Genomic DNA, 23,201 nt, shown 5'->3' with positions numbered 1-23,201 from the left:
TAAATTATTTCATAATTATTTATATAAACTTTAGGCTTAAAGACATTCAAAAGATAACAAAGATATCATATCATGATCAACTTGCTTATAATTCAAAAGAATTGTTATGCTTGAAAGAAAGGAAACCACAATCAACAATGCTATCTTTATGCATAGATATATGTCTTATAATATCTAGTATAATTTTTTTATATATTTACTATGCGACAATAATAAAAATTAAAAATAAAAGATAGTGTGGTGTATACGTTAGGGGTGTTCATAACATCACCCACACCGCATTGTAATTTGCGATTTAGAACCTTTTGCGGTGCGGTTGTGGTTTGTATTTTTGCCAAACCGCGCGGTGTGGTGCGGTTTTAAATTTTATAAATGCAGTTCAAACTACACCACACTGCATCATTATATATATTAATTTTTTATATTATTTTTTTTTTCAATTCTACTATATTTAAAGTTAATGCATAAATATTTATATAGAATAAACACAATATCTAGAAAGAAATATAATGTTTCGTAGGATGCTAACACATATTCTATTTCAATCTAAAGATATTCCTCTTTAATTAAAATAATATTTACTTTTATATTATATTTTTTATTTGTTATATTTTTATTGTTTTGCTTAAAGTTTATTAGCTTGTTGTACATTTAATTATTTTGTTAAACACTTTATGGTGATGCGATTTATTATGAATCTTTCTTAATTATAATATTTAATTGTTAAATTATTTGGTGATAGGTATAAATTGCCCACACTGCATTTTTGCGATGTGGTTTGAGGTCTATGCAGTGTGGATTGTAGTTTAGAAAATTGTTCAAATCGCATATGTGGTGCGGTCCAAAAAATTAGAGAAAAACCACGCCACCCGCACCATGAACACCCCTAGTATACATAGTACTTAACCACTGGCCCCAAATGATATTATTATTTCAATGGTTGTAAATACTAAATTCTAAGAAGAAAATACATCAAAGATAGATAGATATATTACATAAAAAAAAAAAAGATTTTAATGCCAATTATGGAATGCAAAGACTAGAAAGATGGAGTCCAGCTATTGGGCCCATCGTGGGCCCAAAGCAAATAAAAACCATCCAAGTGGCCCATCTTTGAATTTTGCCGGCCCATACTGGCTCTCCCCCTACCCTTTTTAAACCTCTTCTTTCTCGTTCTCTGTTTTCCCACTCTCAAGTCTTTCCTTCTTCAACTTCTTCTTCTACTTACTCTCTCTCTCTACTCTACTGGATCCACACTGTTCGAACCTCGCCGTGGCCACAATGGAGCCGAGCGTCGACGATCTCGCCGACGACTTGGACAGCCTGAGCTTCAACTCAACGACGACGGCTACCACCGCCGTCACAACGAAGCGGAGCACGAGCTCCGGCTCCGAAACGACTACTCGGACGACGTCTTCGAGCTTCTTATCGTCTTCGATTAAGCCGCACGCGCCGTCATCCGATCCTCGGTGGGAGGCGATCCAGCGCATGAGGAGAAAATCCGGCGACGTAGTCGGCGTCGTTGGCGGAGGCGAAGATCTCGGACTCGGTGATCTCCGATTCGTGCACAGGCTGGGGAGCGGCGACATCGGGAGCGTGTACCTGGTGGAGCTTAAAGGCGGGAACGGTTCCATGTTCGCAGCCAAGGTAATGGACAAAAAGGAGCTTGCGAGCCGTAACAAGGAGAGCCGCGCGAGGGTAGAAAGGGAAATACTGGAAATGTTGGACCATCCTTTTCTCCCGACGCTCTACGCCACGCTCGACTCCGTCCGGTGGTCTTGCCTTCTCACGGAGTTTTGTCCCGGCGGCGACCTCCACGTCCTCCGCCAGCGTCAACCGGAGAAACGCTTCAGCGAAGCCGCCGTCCGGTTCGTACAATTTACTCCTTTTTCTTTTGTCTATAAAGTTTCTTACTGTTTAAGTTCTGACTGTCTGATTCATGGAACAAGCATTGCCACTATTCCAAATTTAGACCAAAAAAATCATTAGTTAATTAATAATTAGATAGCGAAGTTAAATATTAGCACTATACACTCCAACTTATATTATTATTGATTTTTAAAATGCATTATTGGTGATTGATTTATGCATGTTGGAATATATATTTATGATATGTTTTTTTTTAAAATCGGAATATATTTATAGTATGTGATGTGTAGTATATATCCTTATAGTTTGGTTTATGGGGTCACCGGGATTAATTAGTGATATAGACCGTATTTGATTGCGAGCCCACATTGCTTTTGGTGGGTCTCACGTGCACTGGAATTTTATTATATACATGAATTCATATTTTAGCGTCAAATTAGTCAATGTAATTAAAGTTTTTATCTCCTGCAAATGAAATTTTATTTTCTAGAAGGAAAGAATCACATGAATACGAAGTCAAAACTAATTGTGATTATTATACAGGGAATGATATATTTAATTTTTACGTAGACAATTTTCTTTTGCGGGATTCTTGGGTTTTTTTGCCTATTCTAATTTTAAAATCTGTCATAATTGATTTTTACGTACATTACCAAAAAAAAAAAAAAAAAACCCAGCTGCCCCTTTACGTGATTATGTGCATTTCAACACGGTGGCCCGATGCACTTTCATTCTTTTTATTACTAAATTTAATTATTTCTTTGGCTAAAGTAAGTAACTAAAATTAATTCCCATTACTTAGGCTCTTTCTGATTGGGCCAACTAAACTCGCAGTGGGATCCACCTCTCTATTAATATATTTCAATCCAAAATGGTTCCACTTTTTTATTTATTTTTTTAGTTGGAAACGCTCCTTTAATGACATTTAAGTGAAATTTATTTTACTTAATTGAATTCTTTGATTTTTGATTGGTGGAAGGTTTTACGCTTCCGAAGTGGTGGTTGCACTGGAATATCTCCACATCATGGGAATAATATACCGAGATCTCAAACCCGAAAACGTGCTAGTACGATCCGACGGTCACATCATGCTCACTGATTTCGATCTCTCCTTAAAAAACGATAACTCCACGTCAACTCCCCAGCTCGTCACCGACCACCACCGCGACCCTCCTCCGGTCACCCTCCAATCCTCCGGAGATTACGCCATGGACCAACCACCATTCGCGACGTCATCTTGCATTCTCCCCAGCTGCATCGTCCCCGCTGTTTCGTGCTTCCGGCCGAAACGCAGGCGGAAAAAGAAACTGGGCAATGGCGGGCCGCCGGAGATCATGGCCGAGCCGATGGACGTCCGGTCGATGTCGTTCGTCGGGACCCACGAGTACCTGGCGCCGGAGATAGTGTCCGGCGAAGGACACGGCAGCGCCGTCGACTGGTGGACACTTGGGATCTTTATCTTCGAGCTGTTTTATGGGGTGACGCCGTTTAAGGGTTTCGACCATGAGTTAACCTTGGCTAACATCGTGGCTCGAGCCTTGGAGTTCCCTAAGGAGCCGACAATACCAGGCCCAGCGAAGGACTTGATTACGCAGCTCTTGGTGAAAGAGCCTACGAGGAGAATGGGGTCTACCATGGGGGCTACGGCTATTAAGCACCACCCCTTCTTTCATGGGGTCAATTGGGCTTTGTTGAGATGTACGTCACCTCCTTACGTCCCTCGCCCTGTTAAGTACTCGGATTTTGTCCCTGTCGACGAACCCACAGATAAAGATAATTCTGTAGAGTATTACTAGTCAACGTTTGACAAAGATGATGAGGAGGAGGAGAAGAAGGTTCACTAATACAATTAGTTTGTGATTATGTATGTATATTCTCTTACACACCACCACCGCCACAATTGATATGATGAGACAAATTAAACCAACCATGTTTATTCTAATAAACAAATTAACAACGTTGCTAATCTTTACTAAAATGATAGTTTACAATTAGCAATGTTGCTGATTTGTTTAGATTATTTGAGTCCGGGATTTCCTTTCGATCTCGCAACTTGAGAAGAGCACCGTTTTTGAAGAGAGAGAGCATTGGGTTTCCAAGTTAGAGAAGGGGAAATAATATTGGTTCGAGTGTTCGGCACTCTTTGATTAAATTTTATTGATGTGGAACACAATTATTGGGAGGAGCGAGGAGCATGGAGGAGAAAAGATATCATATTAGTCTTGTCTTATTATTGAAATTATTGATTTGTATAGTTTATTATTATTTGTTAACTGGGAAAATATGAGAGGAGAAGAAAGAAGGGTTAGTTAAACTTATGAGTAGTTTGGGTATGGCTAGCTAACAACTGTAGTAGCGTGGTCCGAAGCCGGCAATCCACATGGAAAGGAAAAGGGCGTGGCCTCGGTTGTTGACCCAAATTATCAGGCTGGAATTGAGATTAGTTGTTGAATCTTCTAAATCTAGATTCATGCCCCCACTCACATGCAATTGTTTTTGCTTGAGAGACTACGTACGCCGAGATAAAACGAGCTAAACAGAATAAAATTCTTTTGTCTCAATCTTTTTTGTGGACTTGTACCTATCACTTGTAGCTACAATGTACTAAAGTGTTCTCTTTTGTGTTTGGCATTTTCTTATATGGTCTTCAAATAATTTTGGTGGTACAATCAACTTTCTATTTATTTAGCATTGTACAATTTAATCATGTACACAATAATTTGCTAAAAACTTCATCACGTTCTAATTGGTGGTTTCTAAAATAATCTAGTAAGAATTTATAGCATGGTTTCCAAGTAAATTAAGAACGAGCACAAAGGTTTCATGCCTCATGTGAGTCACGAGATGTCCTGTATTTCATCGAAATTTATGTTACTTGATGCTTTATGCTGCTTTTTTGTTTTGGCCTCGACTTTTTATAACTTTATACTAAGGAGCACTCTTGTTTATTTATTTCCTTCTTTATTTGCTAGTTAAGAATCGGAGTTGCCAAATCTAGGAGCAACAAACTAAAACTAGAACTAGGCTAGTTAGTTTCGCGAGATTTATGATAACTCTGGTTTATAGCGATGAAGTTTATTTTATTTTATTTTTATGAATATTTTGAATTTCGAACATTATCTCGAGCTACAAGTAGCAAAGATTTTTATTTTTCTTTTGTCCGGGAAAAGTTGGTACACAAAAAGCAGAAAAAGAAAATAATAATAGGTGATAATACAAAGGAAAACGACCAAAGAGAGAGTGAGGGTTTGAGAAGTCAGAAGTAGACACGAACATTGGAACATTCAATCGACACAAACAGCAGACAAACGAACCAAAGTGAACACTAACAGAATGCTACAAGACAAGACACTGAAAGCTTAAGTTCAAACTAACCAACCCCATTTGTTGTCACTTCTCCTCACCACTCTTTCATTCCTACCACATTTCCGATTAGGATAATGTTTTATTCTAACCAAATCTTCTCAAATTTCTTTGTGTTGAGACTTCAGTTGAGTTGAGTACTTGAGTTGAGCTAAGCTAAAAAGCCCTCCCTTGCTCAATTCTTAACTAACTGGTATCTACTTTGGGCTTTGTAGCCAAATGACCATATTTGACTTTATAGGGATTTTTTTTTTTATATACGATTAACATAAAATAATTATAAAAATAAGTTATAAGATTTTATTTTTAAAAATGCATTGTCATGTCTTAAAAAAAAATACTAGATTTAAAAAATAATATATTTGAAATAGAAAAGTTCAAGGAATTCTGATTTTTTTTTTAGGTTTACAAAAAGTAATATTTTAGTTACTTACGATGCCAATAAAATACTAATTAGTTACTTTTTCATAAAAAACTTCCTTTTTAAACCATATTATTTTTATATACATTTTGGTTACCTCCAAAACTTATTTATAGAAAATTTGTTATTTTAAGATAATGATAAGTCATTTTTAGTATAACAAGTTACCATATGACTTATAAGCAAAATTTACTTTAACATACTACATAGTAACTTTGGAATGAAAAGTTTTAATATATTTTTTTGGTCATTCATGTAATTTACATATGAGTAACAATAATTTTTTTTATTAACCAAACAGAAAAGAAACTTAGAAGTAACTTTTGAATTATAACTAAAAATACACATTTTGGTCCTTTAAATAACATAATACATCTTGAAAATAAACTCATATTTTTAAAGGTAACTAATTAGTATCTTAAGATAACTAATTTTCTACAAATAGGTTTTGAATAACGTAAAAGTATCTTAAATAATAATATACGATAATATAACCTAAAAATGAAGTCATGTTTTCAAAGGTAACTAATCAATATCTTAACATAATAAATTTTCTACAAGTAGGTTTTGGAGATAACTAAAATGTATATGAAATAATATGAACTAAAAATGAAGCTTTTTATGATAAGGTAAACAATTGATATCTTATGATGGATCATTACCCTTATGATATAACATAATCAAAAACCAAAATATTACTTTTGAAAACCTAGAAAAACTATTAAAATTCGGGTAGTGAGATTTGTGCCTCTTTTTTCATGCCGAGCTATTGAAATTCTCCATTTTACAGTTTTAGGTAGTATTATTTTGAATTTAGGTATATTTTGATGATATGGCAAGGGTATGTTTGTAAGTAAAATTTCCTAGGTGATTTTTGTAAATAAAGTTTGAAAAACAACATGATGTGTAAATAGTCATATATACTTTATATTATGCATTTCATAAGATTATGAGAAATTGGTGGAAATGACCTATTTTGATGATGCATTTTGCACTATGGCCTACTTTATATAGTTTTTAGTTAAATGACCTCTTTTATTAATGAAACTTTGTTATTACCCTTTTTGCCCTTCGAATAATATAATATTAAATTAAAACAAAAAAAACCCCTAAAACTATCTTCTTCTTCCTCACTCATCTTTCCCACCCACCCACAACCACCCTCCCCCATCCCGCTGCCGCCACCACCACCACCACCTAGGATAGTCTCCGGGGACCACTACCCTTCACAATCGCCACCATGCCTCTTCACAAATCTGGCCAACAAGGTTAGTTTATATGAGTTTTTATTAAAAATAAGATTTGATGTTGTTTTTATAGATTAAAAGTGTAAAATGATTTTTTTAGTAGATTGAAAGTATTAGTAAGGAATTGAGATTATTTCCGGAGTTTTATGGAGCTTAAAGCTTGAAAATTTGAAAATTTTAATGGTGGTTTCGGCCATTTTCGGGGATAGAGAAATCCAGAATTTTTCGACAACCTGTCTAATTTTTCGACAGGTTGTCTGATATTTCAGACTAGCTGTCTAAATTTCAGACTAGTCGTAATATATTTTCGACCACCCGTCTAAATTTTAGACCACATGTCGAATTTTCAAACAACATGTCATTTATTTCGACCATTTATCGAATTTTTAGACAAACTGTCGAATTTTCAGACAAGGCGTTGAATTTTCAAATTTTAATTTTCTTATATAATATTTTAATTTAATTAATACCAATAATTTCTATTTGTTTGTTTGTCGTATTTTTTATTAAGATGTCATTAAAAAATATTGTAATAATATTATGTGATGGATTATGGAAAAAGAATGAAGACTTATAGAAATGAGTTTCAAATGGCTCACGATCAAAATCAAGTTTGGTACAAACTAACCTCACTTTTGAGGAGTTAGTTGAACATATTTATGAAGTTACAAAAATCGACCGCAACGTCTTCGATATAGAATTAACTTACAAGGTAACGACGATGGTGGAAATTGAACTGATTGCAATAAAGAATAGTAGAGACGTTGTTAGTTTCTTTACATGGCAAGAGCGTGATCTGATTCCATTATGCGTGGGTTTGATAAAGAAGATGGAAAATGCACTCACTAAGGATAAACTTGTTATTGATATTGATTCTACTACAAATGTTAATTTTATTGCAGACCTTTCTTTCTAGTGATGATGGTTTTGATGATGTTGGTTTAAACGATGATAATGATGTTGGTTTAGAAGAAGAAGATGATGATGATGATGATGATGATGACAAATACAGTGATGTTGAAGAGGGGGAAAGAAACAATATTGATGATGGTCTTGTTGAGGTAAATTTGAATGTCCCATGTCATGAAAATAGAAATTTTGATGATTACTTTGATGGTACATACATATGTAATGTTCCTGATTCTAGTTCTGCACCTTACATTGTTGAAGAAAACCATGGTCCACTTCCTCATGTATGTCATGATGATCATTGTAATGAATCAAGTCATGTTAGTAGTATACCAAGCTCAAATGCAACAAGTATTGTTAAAGAGGTTTTTTGTGTTAGTCAATATTTTGTAGATAAGAAAGAGTTGAAGATGAAAGCACACATGCATGACCTCATTATTAATATTAAATGAATAGGGAACAAAACAAACACAATTCATCAACAAATTAACCCAAGGTGTGGCAAAACCAAGTTTGAGCATGACCATCTCTAAGAAAGATCATTCAACTCGATCATATGTCTTACTCATATCCAATTTCATTACTGAAAAACATTTCTTTCCTTGGTTAAGTGCACGTAAGTGCACATGTGGTCTAAAATTAATGCAAATTATGCAATGAATGTCCCAAAGTAAAGATTTGTATTTTTCATCTAATGCTCTACGGTTCAATGCAATATTATTTTGTATATATGTGATTTTAATGCTTCAAAATAATCCTAAAATAGTCAAACCTACTACTTTGGATGGTTGAATTTATATCATGACATTTCTTAGTAGTTTTACTAGGATATCCACCACTCAATCCTTAATCATTAAGTGATGGTTGGTTAACAAAATTTTATTTGAAAAATATTATTTATAATCCAATAATGACGATATGCACTTTTTTAGCTTTAATTATTATTCCTTTTTTTTTGGACATTTTCAGAATTTTAGAGCGACAGTCGAAATTATTAGACAAACAATCAAAATTTCAGACAACCCATCGAAATATTGATACAAGTATTCTAAATTTTAGATTGTATGTCGAAAATGATACAAAATCTCAAAGTTAATAATAACTCGTCGAACTATAAGATGATTGAGTGTCATGAGCAGCTCCTAACATCAACAAATCCCACATTCTCTCAAGAAATTCCACTAACTTCAAAAGACCTTCAAGAATTTTCTTAAGTGTGTTCTTTAGAGTGAATAAAAGTGAGAGTGAGAGGGGATGAACGTGAATCTGCTAGAATGTTTAGCCCAAAGCCCCATCTTGACTCAGTCCCAAATCCAAAAAGACCTTTTTGCTCCTAAGCAAACTCAATCCCAAAACCAAACCCGTTTGAAATATCGACAGCTAGTCTCAAATATTGACAACCTGTCTAAAAATTTCGACAGCTCGTCTAAAACATTTGACACGTCGTCTGAAATTTCAACAACCTATCTAAAACTTTCGACAGGCTGTTTGAAATTTCGACAAATTGTCTGAAATGTCCAAAATGGCTCTAATAACACAATAAAACAACATATATCTTAATTAACATTTTATAAACTTAAACAAAACTTAATCTTAATGCGTGTTAAATATTTCATTCAATCAACTATGATGATCAATGGTTCTAATGGATTCTAATCTTTATCAAACTACTATGATGATCAATGATTGAGTGGTAGATATTCTATTGAGGTACTAATATGATGATTATCTTTATAGTATTAGAACAACACTTTATCATGTAGAATTGGATCTTAATTATAGTTTTTTGACAATTAGTCGTGAGTTTCGACAACTTGTTTAAACATTTTGACAGGTACTCTCAAATTTCGACAGCATGTCTAAACATTTTCACAGATTGTCCAAAAGGTTTGAAATGTACAAAAAGGCTCCAATAGCTATATAACGATATATATATATATTAATTATAATATCCTAATTAACATTTTATAAAGTTAAACAAAACTTAATCTTTATGAGATTATGATGATTACAGATTGAGTGGTACATATTTCAATCAAACTACTATGATGATCAAGAATTGGGTGGTAGGTATCCTATTGAGGTACTATTATGATGATTATCTTCATAGTATTAGAACAACACTTTATCATGTAGAATTAATTCTTAATTATACCTTTTTGACAATTAGTCGTGAGTTTTGACAACTTGTCTCAAATTTCGACAGCATGTCTAAACATTTTCACAGGTTGTCCAAAAAGTTTGAAATGTACAAAAAGGCTCCAATAACTATATAACGATATATATTAATTATAATATCCCAATTAACATTTTATAAAGTTAAACAAAACTTAATCTTTATGAGATTATGATGATTATAGATTGAGTGGTACATATTTCAATCAAGCTACTATGATGATCAATGATTGGGTGGTATATATGCTATTGAGGTACTGATATGACGATTGTCTTCATAGTATTAGAACAACAATTTATCATGTAGAATTGGATCTTAATTATACTTTTTTTAAAATTAGTCATGAGTTTCGACCACCTGTATATATATATCGACATGTTGTCTTATAATTCAACAACCTATCTAAAATTTTTGACCACCTGTTTGTATATTTTGACATGTTGTGTTATGTTTTGACAATCTGTCTAAAATTTTCGACCACCAGTTAAAATTTTTGATATGCAGTCTAAAACTATCAACAACCAGTTTCAATATTTAGACAACCTAGTTAAAACATTATATATCAAATCAAGTCCAAAATAAATCAAAAGATAATAATGTCTTGCATGTGGTTTTGTTGTGTCCGTAACATCCACAATTAGAACACTTTCGTTGCTTTTTTTCCCCATCAACATCAGAAACCTTACCCTTTACTTTCTTTGATGACGATTCAGGTGCAGAATTAGTCCTCTCCTTTGGAAACTCTCATCTCGAAGGAATTCGTTTATTCTTTAGTCTCCCTGGGGGAATTAACTTCATTGATTTGATAACAACTTGAGACTTAACCTCTTTTGGAAGATGTCGTTCTATTTCAGGTGGTAAAGGGTAAATAGATTCTGTATAAGCCATCCTCCAAAATTTAGTCGTGTATTTTGAGCATAGACTATATACATCTACTCCACGATACATTGCCACAGCGACATCGTGAGCACATGGAATCTTATCAATGATAAATTCTCAACATGTACAAGAATGTTGCGATCATTGTCGTTATCTTGCAATTGCCATGTAAATAAACTAACAATGTCTCTACTATTTTTTATTGCAATTGGTTCAATCTCCACCATTGTCGTTATCTTGTAAGTTAATTTTAGAATAAATAGCAACCCCCCCCCCCCCCCCCCCCTTCAACTATTACCTCTTCAGATATTGCCCCCTAAATTATTTTTAATGTTTAAAATCCCCCTCAGATTATGAACTTCATTGAAATATGGTATCCTGTTAAGTTCCATTCAAATTTCCCGTTTAGTACTGATGTGGCAATACAAGTTTGAGTTTGTTTAAATAATGAAAGAAAATTTTATACCATTAAATAGAAAAACACAAAAAGTAAATAAATTATTTATCTATATATTCATTTATGGTCTTCCTTATAAACCGTGGGTTTACATCTCTTCTTCTTCACAATTCTTTGCAACCTCCAGTGGCTTGCTACAGTTGTGGAAGAAAGTATTTCAACATAAATGTCTCATTCTAGTAATTCTATCAATAGTAGAAGGTGTGAAGAAATTTTGGAATGGAGTGGACCATCTTGTGATTGTGGGTTTGAGGCTGTACAACGCACTTCTTGGACAATAGATAATGCAGGTAGAAGATTTTATGGCTGCCCAAGATACAAGGTTGGTTGTTGTATTTGTTTGTTTTTTCTTCTTTGATGGGCTTAAGATCTTCTACTTTTGGTTATTAATCTTATCTAATTTATGTTATTTTTTAACAGAGAAATGTGAACGATGGATGTGGATTTTTAAGATGGATAGACCCCCCTACAAACATTCCAAGATTCAGGAATGATGTAGGAGGGTTGTTTAGAAGGCTAGATGAGATTGAGGGCAATCATAAGGAACTGCAGGGAATCATTGATAAAAGAGATGAAGAAGTTGGAAATTATTTTAAGTGAATGAAATATGTGAAATTAGGTCTTTGTTTTTTTCTTGCAATTTTTTCTGGTGTTTTGTGTTTGTTAGTGGGGAGGGTCTAACTTTGAAACTTGTTGTTATGGAATGTAAATTCAGTTTAGTTTTTTTTACTATCCAAGATGTCTATGTGTTTAATGAATGAAATTTTAGTATCAGTTTTGGTGTTCTAATTTACTCTTGGTTTTGGTGTTGTGAAATTATTGAATACGTCGTTATATAGCTTAAATGGTGGCTGATTTTGGTGTGGAACATAAATAAATGTTGATAGTAAATAAAAGTTTCAAATATTGAACTAAAAACTTCATTCATTTCCATAATATGTTTACAAGAATCCAAAGAGGCAACTGCTGAAATACAATTTCTTAAGATAAAGGTATATATATAGGCAAAAAAAAAAGGATAGAGTAATTTATCTAAATGCAAATTTACGATCATCATGATTGATAAAAGATAACAGACGAAAAATCGACATTACAACCTTGACATTCAGTTCCAGAGTGATAAAACCAAAAGCACATTAGCCAAAAAAAAAAAATATGATTCCAAAAGATCTTGCTTCTTTGTTCCCAACTGCAATTTGGTTGCTCCGCCTGACCATGTTGTTCATAGATTGGTTGTTGGAATTGTTCCATGTAGAACACCTTGATTAGTTGAAGAACTGAGTGAAGCATTTTGTGTTTGACTACTATTTAGGTCATAAGTTCCAGGATCCTTAGGTAGAGTTCTGTTTGCCTTTAAATACAAACATTTTCAACCATATATCATTAATTATGTAATTTTCAGTTATTCTGAAAATGAAAAGGCAATCAAACTTACTGAAATTGTATTGTTTCTAGCACAAGTTCAGAAGTTGTGACCCACTGCACCACAGCCAGAGCATCTAATCCTCATATATCTCCTTTTTAGTTTCTTTCCTGTTGGTGGAGCAAAATTTTCAAGTTCCACTCTCCTGTGTTTCTTAGGCCTACTAGGTTGTATTTTGCTAATTGGCTTAATCATTCCCACATTCCCAGTTCTAGGCCACTCATCTTGATTCCTAATTGGAAAAATCCGTTGAGAGTAGGCTTTCATGTAGTATTCCTTGGTGTACCACTTACTGACATAAAGGACTGGGTCCTCTCTTTTATGCTGAATTGCAGCAACAACATGACTACAAGGAATACCAGTCAAATCCCATCTCCTACATGAACAGACCCAATGTTGCAAATCTATTGAATACATGCCTCCATACATATTCCTGACCTGGTACATAAACTCATATGATTTAGTGGGAATGTGACTACCAGCTTCCACTTTGTTCTTCTCAAGAATTACTGCTATCTTTGGTCCAATATTAGACTCCCACATTATTACAGATTGCCTATTTCTAGTCAGCCTTTGCATCATGTACATTCTAATACGCTCAAGCATTGACAATATTGGTCTATCTCTAGCAACCAATATTGTTGTTGTACCATTAAATCCCTCACACATGCTATTCACAAGTATATCACACTTAGGTGATGTCCTAAAGTGTGATCTAATCTAGTGATGTGGACCTACAGCCATTAACCAATTGAAGGTGTCCTTATTCACAATTTTAATCTCTGACATGGCAGCTTCAAATCTCCTGATAATTACCTCTCTTGCAGCCTTCCATAAAATATCTTTCAATATTTTATCCCTGAATACCTTGTTAAAATTCTTCTCCAAATGCCTAGCACAATGTCTATGCTCGGCCTCAGGTATCCCCTTATCCCACATACCCTTTAAGGCTTGTTCTAAACCTTTTCGCTTATCTGTAATAAAGCTCCAGCGGTTTGAGTTTTCAATGTTGAGATCCACCTTTAACAAGTTCACAAACCAACTCTAAGAGTCTTTATTCTCTATTTCCACAACAGCGAAGGCAATATGATACATTTGGTTGTTTGCATCTATTCCCACTGCCATTAGGAGTTGTCCTGGATGTACACCTTTAATATGACAACCATCCAAACCAATCACTAGTCTACATCCATTATTGAAGCCTTGTTTCAATCCAGCATAACATATATACAATCGCTTGAAACGTGGCTTCCCACTATCTCCAGGGTCTGTCATAAATTCTATAGTTGAACCTTTGTTGGTCCATTTAATCTCCTCATAATCCCACAGAGCATCATATTGTTCTTCATAACTCCCTTCAATTGTTCTTATTGCCTTCAGCCGAGCTCTGTATGCTGTATCTCTTGAGATATCAATTACATGGTCCTTACTCACCTTGTGAATGAATGATGAAATAGCCCATTTGTCATTCATCTTGAACTCATTCAGATACTTTTGACCTAACCACTTAGAAGTTGCAAACCTGTTTGTGTTCTTTCTACTGCACTTGTGCTCACCAACATATATTTTGATGACAAATGTCAAACTGTCATCAATCTTAGATGCAAAACACACCCAAGGACAGTTCACACCCTTGCATTGTGCTCTAATCCTATGTGGGTCATTATTTTTTAACCAAATATCCTTTCCATTTTGAATAGTAGACTCTCTAACTGCTTGCTTAAAAACTCCTCCACTTGGAAATGATAAACCAAGTTTAAAAACTGGTTTTGCCATATCAACGGCAGCCCTAAACTTCGGTAACTCAAGTAGCTTAGTTTTTCTAAACCTTTTGCTTTGTTTATGAAACTTTTTCATACTGCCATTAGCAACCTCATCTTCATCCTCACTAGAACTATCTTGTGCAATAAAGTCACTGTCATAATCATTAGCAGCCACATCCCCTATGTCAATGTCTAAATGTTTTTTCCCTAGTCCTTTCAAGTGATTTTCAACTGCATCCCCCACATTCAAATCATCTTCACTTTGGGCATAGTCTGGACCAACCTCATAATCAACATCTTCACTACTATTTTCATTGGATTCTTCATTTTCAACCTGATCATCAACCCCAAATGCAAGATACAAAGCAGGTGATATTTCTCAATTTTCTGTCAAATTTCCCTCACTAAAACAAGCCCCCAATCTAGGATCAGTTTGTATACATGAGTCATCCTCCAGTACAGGCCTAAAGTTTGACACATTTCTTTCATGCAAAACATTCCCACTATCAACAATTTGGTTCAACATTTCCTCACCAAAACCAAGCCCATCCCTACTTATCTGTGTCCCATCTGACCCATCCAAAATGGGTCGATAACAACTAGGCACTGTCCCATTTTTATCACCAAAAATATGCATATCCAAACCATGCATAAACTTATCCAGTTGTGTCACAATTCCATCACCTGAATCATGCCAAGGTTCATCAATTCCTACACAATCAATTATGCAAAATACAGAAACAACATTTAATGTGTTAATATATTTGTGATACACTAATCAATTGGTGGTCCCAAAATATACTTCCTTTAATACATGGAATCCCACAAAAGTAAAAAACACAGGCACATTAATATACAATACACCCCACAGACCCCACAACACCCAAAGGTTACACAAATAACTAGTGAAAACTCCAAACAACTTTTACAATACTACATGTGTTATCTGACAACTCTAGTACTTACTAAGATTCTTATGACCAAATTGAGCATAAAAAAAATAATAAAAAACACTCTTCAGTTGGATATAAAGTATATAACCCTTCTCTTTAGCTTTTATCTATTTCTTAATCCTTTAAAATCCAACAACTAACCCAATACGACATCAGAGAGAGAGAAAAAAAAAAAACAAAGACAGAAAGCAAAAAACCAAAATGAAAGTAAATGCATACCATTAAAAGGAATGTCATTCTCATTTGTCTCTTTTGGGTGCCCTTTGTTCTTTGATGAATTTATTTCTCTTCCTTCCCATTATAATTAATTACAGTACCTTTGAACCACAACAATGGCTGCTATGAAAATCTCCCTCGAGTGCAATAGGAATAAATGACCTAACTTTACCCCAAAACCAATTTGATAGACTAATGAATGAACACTTATGTAATGACCCAACTATTTCTAAGACCTTGGACCATTAAAACTACTAGACATAGCTACTACTTTGAAGAAACATTCATAAGAAATAATCATATCTTTATTAAAACTCCAAAATAAATGTAAAATGTGGTATGGGTACCCATTGTTTAAAACATAAAACATAAAACATAAACTTTAAATACTAGTTGCGGAATTACATCAAGAACATAATTTAAAAGACTAAAATAAACGTCATCCTCGATCGACACGCAGTCCACTCAATCCATTCATCCTCAACACACATGCCAAGCTTCCAAGAATCCTTCCGCCTCCGTATCTAGTTTCCTTCATTACACTAAAAAAAAAATAAAGGAATGAGCCTAATGCCCAGCAATGAAAATCTACTAACAACATACAACATAAATCATAAACATGAGACTATATCATAAACATATACTACAAAACATATGACTATAAAAACATATATCATATGAACATATGACTATAAAGACGTATACCATATAGGACTACACTATTAATGACCATTAACTCATTAACATGGCATGCGATAAACCATCTAGGTCCCCTGTCTAATATCTGAGGTAGGTTAGATCACATGGTAGTATATGATAACCCATCTAGGTCTTTTGTCTAATATCTGAGGTAGGGTAAACCATAACTCTAACCATGAAAATGATAAACACTAGGGCTTGCTAGCTAAGCAACTATGAGCCCTATATAACATAAAAAAAAAAACATAACATAACATAACATATTATAACATAAACTTATCATAACATATTATACATAACATATAAGCATATAGAAACTATCCTATTTTCCTTACCAACACCGGGATATTTGAGAACAAAGACGGGATTTGGAACACTCCTAAAACCAACAATACAAATGGTGAGTATTTCTAAAGAGTAAAGAATAAATATGGAAACTAAACCTTATACAATTTTGGGACTCTACTACTACTACTATCTAACTAGCTAAGTAAATTCTGGGACTCTACAATTCTCCCCTACTACAAAGAATTTCGTCCCCGAACTTTACTTATCAAACAATTCCGGATACCGGGCTAACATGTCCTCCTCCAACTCCCACGTTGCTCCCGTTCAGAACTATTACTCCATAGGACCCTGACTATCGGAAATCTCTTAGATCGTAATTCTTTCATCCTTCTATCTAGGATGCTAACTGGCTGTTCCTCGTAACTCAAGTCTTTCTGGAGTGTTATCGTATCATACTTGAGGACGTAAGATGGGTCTGACACATATCTACGCAGCATCGCGATGTGGAACACATTGTGACTATCTGCTAAAGCGGGCGGTAGGGCTAATCTATATGCAATTGTTCCTACCTTGTCCAATATCTCAAAAGGACCTATAAACCTGGGACTAAGCTTAACTTTCCCCCCAAACTGCTTCACACCTTTCATAGGAGATATCATTAAGAAGATTTGATCTCCAGCTTTGAATTCCACATCACGCTGCTTAGTATCCGTATAACTTTTCTGTCAAGTCTGAGCAGCGAGCATACACTTTCTAATCAGTGCTACTGCTTCCTGAGCTTTTCTAATAGATTTGGGTCCAATAAGTTGCCTTTCTCCTACCTCGTCCCAATGTAACGATGATCGACACCTTCTTCCATAAAGTAGCTCATAGGGTGACATCTTGATCCTTGAATGGTAGCTATTGTTGTAGGAGAATTCCATCAGCGGCAAGTACTTACTCCATGATCCTCCTAAATCAAGCACATAAGCGCGCAACATATCTTCTAAAATTTGTATGGTATGCTCGGACTGTCCATCAGTCTGAGGATGAAATGGCGTACTAAGACTTAACTTGGTACCCATTGCTTGTTGTAAACTTCCCCAAAATCTCGATGTAAACACCGATCCTCTATCAGATACTATTGTCTTAAGGATTCCATGTAACCGTACTATCTCTTGGACATAGATGTCTGTGTATTGGTCTGCTGTGTATGAAGTCTTAACAGGCAGGAAATGAGCTGACTTGGTTAATCTATCTATTACTGTCCAAGCTGAATCATGCTGCTTACTTGTTCGTGGCAAACCTGTCATGAAATCTATGGCTATATCATCCCATTTCCATTCTGGAATGCTAAGTGGTTGCAATAAGCTTGCAGGCCACTGCTGTTTTGCTTTCACTTGCTAGCATACCAAGCATTTAGACACATACTCCGCTATATCTTTCTTCATTCCTAGCCACCAATATAACACTTTAAGGTCGTGAGTCATCTTGGTCGACCTTGGGTGAACTAAGTATGGGGTATTGTGCGCTTCTTCTAAAGTCTTCATCTTAATTCCTTGATCATTTGGCACGCATATCTGATCCTTGTATCTTAATAACCCCTAACTAGAAATTGGGAAATTTATGGCCTTCCTTTCTCTAACTGCAGCCATATGTGCTACTAATGTGTCATCATGTCCTTGCCCAATCCGTATATCTTTTAACAGGCTTGACTGGATGGACAAGTTAGTCAGGTTACCAATGACTATTTCTATTCCAGCATTGATCAGCTCCTGCTGTAACGGCTTTTCTATTCCAGCTAATGATGCTAGACTTCCGTAATTCTTCCTACTTAGCGCATCAACAACTACGTTTGCCTTGAGGCGTAGGCTATCACCTTATCATTCTGCATCATCATACAGCCCAATCCTTGCTTTGATGCATCGCAATAGACTACAAACTTATCATTGGGTGTCGGTACATAAAGTACTGGTGTTGAGCATATCCTTAAGCAACTGGAAACTCTCTTCACACTTATTAGTTCAGTTGAACCTTTGTTGTTTCCGGGTTAGGTTGGTAAACGGAGTGGCTATCTTAGAAAAGCCTTCTACGAACCTCCAATAATAACCTGCTAGTCCCAGAAAAATTCTTACCTTACATGCGTTCTTTGGTCTTGGCTAATCTTTACAGCCTCTACCTTAGATGGGTCTACCGCAATCCTGTCCTTGGATACTATGTGGCCGTGAAATGCTACTTGTGAAAGCCAAAATTTGCACTTCTTGAACTTGGCGTAAAGCTGATGCTCCTTTAGTCGCAGCAAGATCAACCTTAAATGTTTCTCATGCTCGACTTTATCCTTTGAGTACACCAAGTTATCGTAAATGAATACTACGACGAATTTATCCAAGTAGTCCTTAAAGACCCTATTCATTAAATCCATAAACGCAGCTGGAGCGTTGGTAAGACCAAAAGACATAACTAGAAACTCATAATGTCCATAACGAGTTCTAAAAGACGTCTTGGGAATATTCTCTTCCCGTACCTTGAGCTGATGATACCCAGACCGTAGATCAATCTTTGAAAACACGGTCGCTCCTCAGAGTTGATCAAACAAGTCGTCAATCTGGGGTAGCGGATACTTATTCTTAATTTTCACCTTATTCAGCTCGCGGTGATCTATACACATCCGCATGCTTCCATCCTTCTTCTTCACAAATAGTACCAGTGCTCCCCATAGCGAATGGCTCGTTCTAATGAAACCCAAGTCTAAGAGTTCTTCTAACTACATCTTTAAATCCTTGAGTTTGGCAGGATCCATCCAGTATGGTGTCTTGGAGGTAGGCTCGGTGCCTTGTACTAATTCGATTGTGAAGTCAATTTCCCGCGTCGGCGGAAATCCTGGAAAGTCGTCAGGAAATACCTCTGGAAATTCCCTTACAATATGTACATCTCCGACCTTTAGTAGTGTTCCCTTTACCACATGCGTAACGTTAGCTAAGAATGTGTGACATCCTTTTTCTATCATCCTCTGAGCTTTGAGAGATGAAATAAGCGGCGTATGTAGTCCTAAAACTTTTCCCATATTGCATCGTTTCTGTCCGTTAGGAGTCTCGAACATCACTTGCTTACATCTGCAGTCGATGGTTGCGCCATGCCTTGCTAGCCAGTCCATGCCTAGTATTACGTCAAAGTCTTTGAACTCTAGTTTTATCAGGTCTCCTTCTAGTTCTATGTCCTCAATTTTGATCGGTATGCCTCGTACTGTTCGTGATGATAGAACTACTTCACCCAAAGGCAACTATGTCACAAACCTAGTTCTACAAGGTTTGTCTAATTTCTCTATCATTCCTAACGAGATATACGAGTATGTTTTCCTGAATCAAACAATACTAGAACATATACTATCGAGGATAGGAATCTAACCTGTGACCACTTTATTACTAGCAGGGGCTTCTCCCTGGGTTAAGGGAAAGACTTTGGCAGGAACCATCTTGTTGTCCCTTTTCTCCTCTGGCTTGAGCTGTGGACATTCCTTCTTTTGGTGACCTTCCTGACCTTCTTTTGGTGTTTGTACGTGTAATGACCTCCTTTCTTAACATACATATATAGTGTAAAAACAAAGTTTAACCTGAATATGACAATATTGAAATTCTGAATTTACAAAAAACTTTATTAAACAATACATAAACTAATGTTCATAACTTCAAACCATACATTACCCACAAACTAAATAAAAATTCTATCTTACATACAAATCTTAATACTTTTATAAATAATTTTCGTGGCGTTACTACAACTTAACGTAGAATTAGAGATGTATCCAACCGATAAATTTAAAAGCTTTATGTAAATTACAACGTTCATGAAATACTTTTAAAGCTTTATGTAAATTATAAAGTTCACAAAATACTTTTTATGAAATATAAATATAAAATCAAGTTTCTTGTTTATTTATAAAATAGCATAGCAGAACTCCACTCCCTTCAGGTCAGCCCCATATGTACAGTCATGTTGGCTCCACGTATACTCATCAACAATTTATATTTGGGGCATCTTACCTACAACACAAACATTATCTGATGAGCAAAGGCTCAGTAAGCAGAATAGCTACCTCATATGCATTAAAATAAACGTGCAACATGTTATGTATTTTCTTTCTTTCACTTTCCTTCTTTTGGGCCCTAGAGGATGTTGCTGCCGGCATTACATGGGGAATCACATTCCCACCTAAACATAAACATGATAATAGGGAATTTCTCCCTCATAAACATTCATTATATAGGGAAGTACATCTCCCTCCTTACATTTTTGGGACGTAGGTCTCCCAAGCAGCACCTCTACTTTAACGCTTTCAATAACTTGTTTGTGAACATTAAGCGTGCTTATGCATAAGAAATATAACATTCTTAAAAATAACTTATGCATAACAACATGGCAGGGTAACATATAAAGCATATAAATGCACATAAGACACAGAAAAAACTTGTATTGTAGATGAGGATTCTACTTACCTTGCGTCTTGATAAAACAACCAAAATTGTTAGCTTCCTAAAAGGTTTTCGTAGGCTAGCGTTACGGACAGAACTTCGCCTAGATCTTCGAGGTTTAGAACTTTAGAAGGGTGTTAAGAAGATTTTTGGGTAGAGTGAGAGAAAGAAAATGAGGTTTTGTGATTCAAAATGAGTTTTGGAAGAGCTATTTATAGGAAAAACTTGGGATACTATGCTAATAAAATATTTAAAATATCAAGCATAGTGAAATAATAAAATATTCAAAATATTAAGCATGGTGGTTTGCTAAAGTCATCATTGTATCACTACTGCATCATCATGTGGGACCCATGTGGACCCTACTGTGGGACCCACTATGAATAGTACCCGGTGAATAATAACCAAAAAATGAAAACTTCTCAATCTTCTTATATTACTTAGTCCAACATTTTTTACTCAAATTTTTTTCTGAAAAAGTTTCTCTAACATCCATAAATTAATTATTCCCTTGTGTTAGTTACTTCAACAACTTAGAATTGTTAAAATCCCACAATAGAATACAACTATATCCCCAACGATCAGGTTATTGTTTCCAACGGTCGGATCACTATTCACCAACGGTCATAACAGCTAGTTTTTGTCCTATAAATACTTGTTCCTTGAACCATTTACTTGCACAACTTCTTCATCTCTTAACGTTCTAGATAAAATTCATCATCAAATCATGAATTTCTCTTTATTGTTCATAACCTTAGTGATTGTTTGCTTGTATTTAGCATCATTCTATGGGTATTATACTAATGAAATGCCCATGAATATTATAGTTGCGTATTCATTAGTTATTCTTCCACTTTACTTAATAGCTCTAGCCTTCGATTAACATTGTAATGCACTCAAAAGTATGAATAAAAATATCTTCTCTTATTTTTCATAATTATTATAATGCATTTGTAGAAAGAAGTGAGAGTTACAGTGCGACACTCACCAGGATGTTTCTTTTGGCACTTAGCACATTGCGGGTATTCTACATAACCCGACCTATCATCTCCATTGTTCGTCCGTGCCCTTTTATCGTTATTGGACTGCTTATTGTCAGGATGCCTTCTTTTCTGACCATTACTATTTTTGTTGTTGCTAGACTGATGGCTGTTGTGGTTGTTGTTCCGACCATTCTGAGGTTGACTCTGCTGTTTAGGCTCAGTTTTACTAGCTTCCTCTTTACTAACATTCGCCTGAAGCCTTTTCTACTTCTATAATCGTTTCTAAAGCATCGACTTAAGTAGTGGTTCCAAGGTTTGCTAGCTTAAACCCTAATTCAATCTTTGGTCTAAGTCTTCTAACGAACTTGGTCACCCTCAGAAAGTATTTTGGAACCAACTCTGGTGCAAACTTGGCTAATCTGTCGACTGCCGAGCATATTCTACTACCGTTAAGTTGCCATGCTTTAGACTAGTGAACTCCTCGACCCTTGTAGTGATGACTGCCGAGTTGTAGTACTTCTTGTGGAACAACTCCACAAATTTGGTCCATGTCATGGTGGCGACATTGTGAGTCTGCTGAACTAAGTCCCACCATATTCTATCATCTTTCTTAAGCAGAGACAAAACGCAGGATATGCGATCTGCATTGTTGAGATTCATGTGCGCTAGGATCGGCTCTACATTTCTGAGCCATTCTTTCGCCTCGAAGGGGTCTGTTGTCCCTTCAAAGCTTAGAGTGTGTTGCTTACGAAACCACTCGTAGATTGGCTACATGTACTAAGCTAGGTATGACGCATAGTTCACCATTGGCCATCCCCCATAAGGACCTACTTGATGGGGCACTTGAGCCAGCTGCTGAGGCTGTGGTTGCGGCTGAGGTGGAGGCTGAGTCTGTTGTCGCTGTTGCTGTAGTAATTCCTCCACTTACTGTCGTAGTCTTGCAATTTCTGCAGTGTTTTCATTCGGCGGTGGCTGCGCTCTTTCATTAGCAGCAGTAGTGGTAGCACACGCTTCTTTTCTGCGAACTGGAGGGGCTTCATAAATTTCAGGAGCGACACTTGAGGCATTGGCGTTGTTGCGAGCAGATCTTCTGAGCGACATCTTCAC

The 23,201-nt window shown here is 35.6% G+C and overlaps 3 protein-coding genes across 3 annotated transcripts; 2 read left to right on the top strand and 1 right to left on the bottom strand.

Moving 5' to 3' along the window:
* Positions 1-1,188: 1,188 nt before the first annotated feature.
* Positions 1,189-4,506, top strand: LOC133797799 (serine/threonine-protein kinase D6PKL1). The gene is made up of 2 exons (XM_062235850.1): positions 1,189-1,868; positions 2,849-4,506. The coding sequence occupies exons 1-2, from the start codon at positions 1,282-1,284 to the stop codon at positions 3,663-3,665; spliced, it is 1,404 nt and encodes a 467-aa protein (XP_062091834.1). The 5' UTR covers positions 1,189-1,281; the 3' UTR covers positions 3,666-4,506.
* Positions 4,507-11,487: 6,981 nt separating this feature from the next.
* Positions 11,488-11,921, top strand: LOC133795630 (uncharacterized). Its single transcript, XM_062233084.1, has 2 exons — positions 11,488-11,643; positions 11,742-11,921. The coding sequence occupies exons 1-2, from the start codon at positions 11,488-11,490 to the stop codon at positions 11,919-11,921; spliced, it is 336 nt and encodes a 111-aa protein (XP_062089068.1).
* A 1,543-nt stretch (positions 11,922-13,464) lies between these two features.
* LOC133795629 (uncharacterized) lies at positions 13,465-17,643 on the bottom strand. Its single transcript, XM_062233082.1, has 4 exons — positions 17,604-17,643; positions 14,968-15,218; positions 13,819-14,841; positions 13,465-13,764 (listed from the first exon to the last, which is right to left on the bottom strand). The coding sequence occupies exons 1-4, from the start codon at positions 17,641-17,643 to the stop codon at positions 13,465-13,467; spliced, it is 1,614 nt and encodes a 537-aa protein (XP_062089066.1).
* Between the last annotated feature and the right edge of the window lie 5,558 nt (positions 17,644-23,201).

Source organism: Humulus lupulus, chromosome 8 (genome assembly GCF_963169125.1).
Source record: "Humulus lupulus chromosome 8, drHumLupu1.1, whole genome shotgun sequence".
NCBI lineage: Eukaryota > Viridiplantae > Streptophyta > Magnoliopsida > Rosales > Cannabaceae > Humulus > Humulus lupulus.
The sequence above is the reverse complement of the archived record's forward strand: the minus strand, read 5'-3'. Positions and strand labels throughout refer to the sequence as shown.